This window comes from Etheostoma spectabile, chromosome 9 (genome assembly GCF_008692095.1).
Source record: "Etheostoma spectabile isolate EspeVRDwgs_2016 chromosome 9, UIUC_Espe_1.0, whole genome shotgun sequence".
Classification (NCBI taxonomy): Eukaryota; Metazoa; Chordata; class Actinopteri; order Perciformes; family Percidae; genus Etheostoma; species Etheostoma spectabile.
The window spans coordinates 13,556,640-13,560,390 of record NC_045741.1 but is presented as its reverse complement, the minus strand read 5'-3'; the positions used below and the strand labels follow the sequence as shown (position 1 = coordinate 13,560,390).

At 38.9% G+C, this 3,751-nt stretch overlaps 1 protein-coding gene across 3 annotated transcripts in view; it reads left to right on the top strand.

Moving 5' to 3' along the window:
- LOC116694954 (sentrin-specific protease 1) overlaps positions 1 to 3,751 on the top strand; it is a 10,343-nt gene that overhangs the window by 4,952 nt on the left and 1,640 nt on the right. The window contains exons 4-9 of one of the 3 annotated variants that reach the window (XM_032524916.1): positions 624 to 771; positions 955 to 1,002; positions 1,222 to 1,299; positions 2,121 to 2,258; positions 3,073 to 3,156; positions 3,617 to 3,667. In XM_032524916.1, coding sequence (XP_032380807.1) covers positions 624 to 771; positions 955 to 1,002; positions 1,222 to 1,299; positions 2,121 to 2,258; positions 3,073 to 3,156; positions 3,617 to 3,667 — 547 coding nt within the window. Of the gene's footprint in view, positions 1 to 617; positions 772 to 954; positions 1,003 to 1,221; positions 1,300 to 2,120; positions 2,259 to 2,378; positions 2,818 to 3,072; positions 3,157 to 3,616; positions 3,668 to 3,751 lie in introns of those variants that run through there. The other 2 variants (XM_032524915.1, XM_032524917.1) reach the window with 2 other exon arrangements.

Below are 3,751 nucleotides of genomic sequence, written 5' to 3'. Positions count from 1 at the left end.
TCAGACAGTGGTTTATGGAGCGGTAGATGGGCTTTGCAAAAAGACCCGGAGCATTATATGAACGGAATGACGCATTTAAAATATCGCTCGATCACGCAAATTTGGTCATTTGAAGCCAAAATTGTGATTAAAATTTGATCAATTGTGCAGCCCTACTTGTGGCATCTTTTTCCGTATCTGAGCTAGTCATATCCTTTAAATGTCCTTAAAGGTATTATAAACAATTCAGATGTAGTGCTGGGTGATATGGAGAAAATCAGCAATCACAATATTTTTGACAAAATACCTCGATATTGATACCGCAACAATATTGTAGTTTTGACTATTAGTCCTCTCACAAAATATTTACACAATGAGATTTTTGATAAATAATCATCAGTGATGTGGATATAATGACTAAGTGGGCAAAGGCTAATAATAAAACAGCTAGAACAGTCTGTTTTACAGTAATTGAGCCTTTACAACCAGGAAAAGACAACACTTATGTCATATTATGATATCCAAAATCTATGACGATATCTAGTCTCATCACAATATGGATATAATGGTGATATATTATCCAGCTCTATTCAGATGTTTGTAAAAATAATTCTACTGCATTTCTCCTCTTGTTTTAGTTTTAGGGGCCTGGACATCAAAAGAGAGATGAATCGGTATAGGGCGGGACTGGCCTCTGCTCCTATTGCTGGCTTCATGGTGTCGTATAACAAACACACCCTGGGTCTGGAGGACCTTAGTACGCTGGAGGAACAGAACTGGCTCAATGACCAGGTAGAGACCGATTTGAGGGTTGTACAGCTACAGAAAAGCATTCTTTCCACTATCACACTCTTGTTACTCTGTCTGGCCTCTGACACAAAAATCACTTCAAAGGTTGAATCAATAATGAAAAGATTTTTCAATTAGTTTTACTGATGTTGGACAATCTTACATTGAAACTTTTCCGTTTGGCAGATTATCAACATGTATGGAGAACTCATCATGGAGGCAACTCAACACAAGGTAAGTGATTGTGTGTTTGTACACTTAAAACGCTAATTTGTAATGATATAGAAAGGGATATGAAATATATAAACGGCTCACTGTAGGAGTCTACAATTGTATTACATTGTTGTTGTTTGAGACTCTTGAGCTAATTAGACTGTTAGACTAATGTTTTATATTATATTTATTTAATAAATGTATGCATGTAATGTTGACTGTGTAATGTTATTTCTCCAGGTTCATTTTTTCAACAGCTTTTTCCACAAGCAGCTGGTTGCCAAGGGTTATGATGGTGTGAAGAGATGGACTAAAAAAGTAAGGAGGAAGATGCAACAGTTTGGAGTTTAGCCATTTTTCTGTTCTTTTGACTGTATTGCTAATAGCTGAACTTTAATGTCACTATTTCATTTTTGGGTTTTTAATGTATTTGCCTCTCAGAGTCAGGGCTTGGCAGCAGCCATTGCCCAGTTGCTGCAAGAAACTAGATTTCACTGTCAACCGTTTTTGTGTGGGTTAAAAGTATGTTGTGAAATATGTTCAGCTATTCAGTAGTCTACGTCCTTGAAGTTCCACTTCCGGGATTGCTCCGGTGCTGCAGAAAATATGATGCATGAATGTCCAGTTCCTTCTGCTTTCTTTTTGTTGGCATTTTAAACTCTGGTGGATTTATGATAAATTATGGAGGTGCTCCTCAGATCTCTGCTGGGTAAATGATGACCGCTAGCTAGTCTATCTGTCAAATCTGAGTTTTCTCTCGCACAACTATTTTACAGCAGCTCCGTGCAGACCTTAGCACCGCCCGTGACAATTGTGATTGGTTTAAAGAAATGCCAATAAACCAGAGCATGTTTTTCTCCCATCCCGGAATGCTGTGTGGAGTACCCAGACCCTCCTCTGCTCCGCAGCCCGTGGATGGTCTGGCACAGCGAGACTAATAATTCAGTAACCACCTTACTGTTTAGTCGTGCAAGTAAAGTGGGTAAAAATGAATAGTGCCAAACAGAAATGTTGAAAAGCCGTTTTTGTCTTGTAGATGATGACTTTACTCAAAATAATCTGACAGTTAGCGGACATCTGCATTTTTTGTCTCTTGGATATCTAATTTGCGTGCGTGTCAATTTGTGGGATTATTTTAGGTTGACCTGTTCTCCAAGTGGCTGCTGCTATTTCCCATCCATTTAGAAATCCACTGGTCTCTCATCACAGTCACCATGGCAACCAAAACCATCAGTTACTACGATAGCCAAGGCATCGTGTTCAGACACACCACAGATGTGAGTGCCTCTGTGCTTGTTGATGTCTTTGGGTTGAAGTTCATTGTTTCAGATATTTAATGATTTTAAATCTCTGGGCGTTACAAATGCTTTTCTGCTCTCTATTCTGATAAATTTTAGGACCATCAATTCCTGGCGAGAGACGCCACATGATACATAGTTGTTTTTTCACTGTGATGTTGGTAACAGCAGATAGTCAGTATGCACCAGTTTCTTTGGAAAACAAGGTTTTTCATCATAAGGCTGTAATGAAGCAGAGCATACTATGATAGTAAATTAGTGGATTAATGTGTGAAAGACAAAATTCTGAAACCAAACCATACATGTATGTACCTGTTTAAATTTTGCTCTTATTCTCACACGCTTAGAAAGCATGGCACCAATAGCCCCACCTCGTGGCCATCTGCTTAACTAATGAAATGTTGATTTTGGCTCTCTTCACCCTCCACTTTCTGTTTTTCCTTTAAACTATTCCAATGCTTGCGCAATCCACACACTAACCTGGAGTGTGAATTGAAACTTAAATTTGTGGAAAATATTAAAAGTATTGGCCGTTCATAAAATCTAAAATACTGTAACAGTAGAAATGTGGAAATACTGACATGTTTGATAGTCCTTTGCACCATTTTCAGCACAACTCGTGTGTGTGTGTGTGTGTGTGTGTGTGTGTGTGTGTGTGTGTGTGTGTGTGTGTGTGTGTGTGTGTGTGTGTGTGTGTGTGTGTGTGTGTGTGTGTGTGTGTGTGTGTGTGTGTGTGTGTGTGTGTGTGTGTGTGTGTGTGTGTGTGTGTGTGTGTGTGTGTGTGTGTTATCAGAACATTATGAAGTACCTTCAGTCTGAAGCCAGAGAGAAGCAACAGACGGCTTTCCAGAAAGGCTGGAAGATTACCATCATCAAGGTGACCCTGACTGCAATGCTCATGCTGTGTTCACCCTGTGTCCTGAAAACATTTATATTGGCCAGCACTGTTGATGTCTGTAAAATAAAAAATAGTGCCAAGTTAGTCTATAATTAACAGAAAACTCAACAACAAAGACATTGTCTTTTAAAGGCGACAAAGTAATTTTAACATACCTGCAGATCACTGACAGTTTCAAGTATTAATGCAAGTGAGTGGCCAAACACATTGATTTTTTTTGTAGTCCTTATTGCTGTTTCTGGAACCAGTAGTTACTTTTGATCCCCATATGAACCCTGAACAATACGATACAAGTTACTTCCAGACTTTTTTCCCCCCAGTAACTTTTTCTTAATTACTTTCTTACTATAAAGTCAAACATACAGTATAGTAAATACATAGAGAAACTAACTTTTGCATCTATTGTCCCCTGGGTTACTGTCACTTGTTGACTCCTCAGGGTATTCCTCAGCAGAAAAACGACAGCGACTGTGGAGTTTTTGTCCTCGAGGTGAGACATTATTTTCCTTTCCACCTTTACCGCCGTCCTGTCCTTCATTTCTCCCCCATTTTTCTTTTACTTTTTTCCCTCATC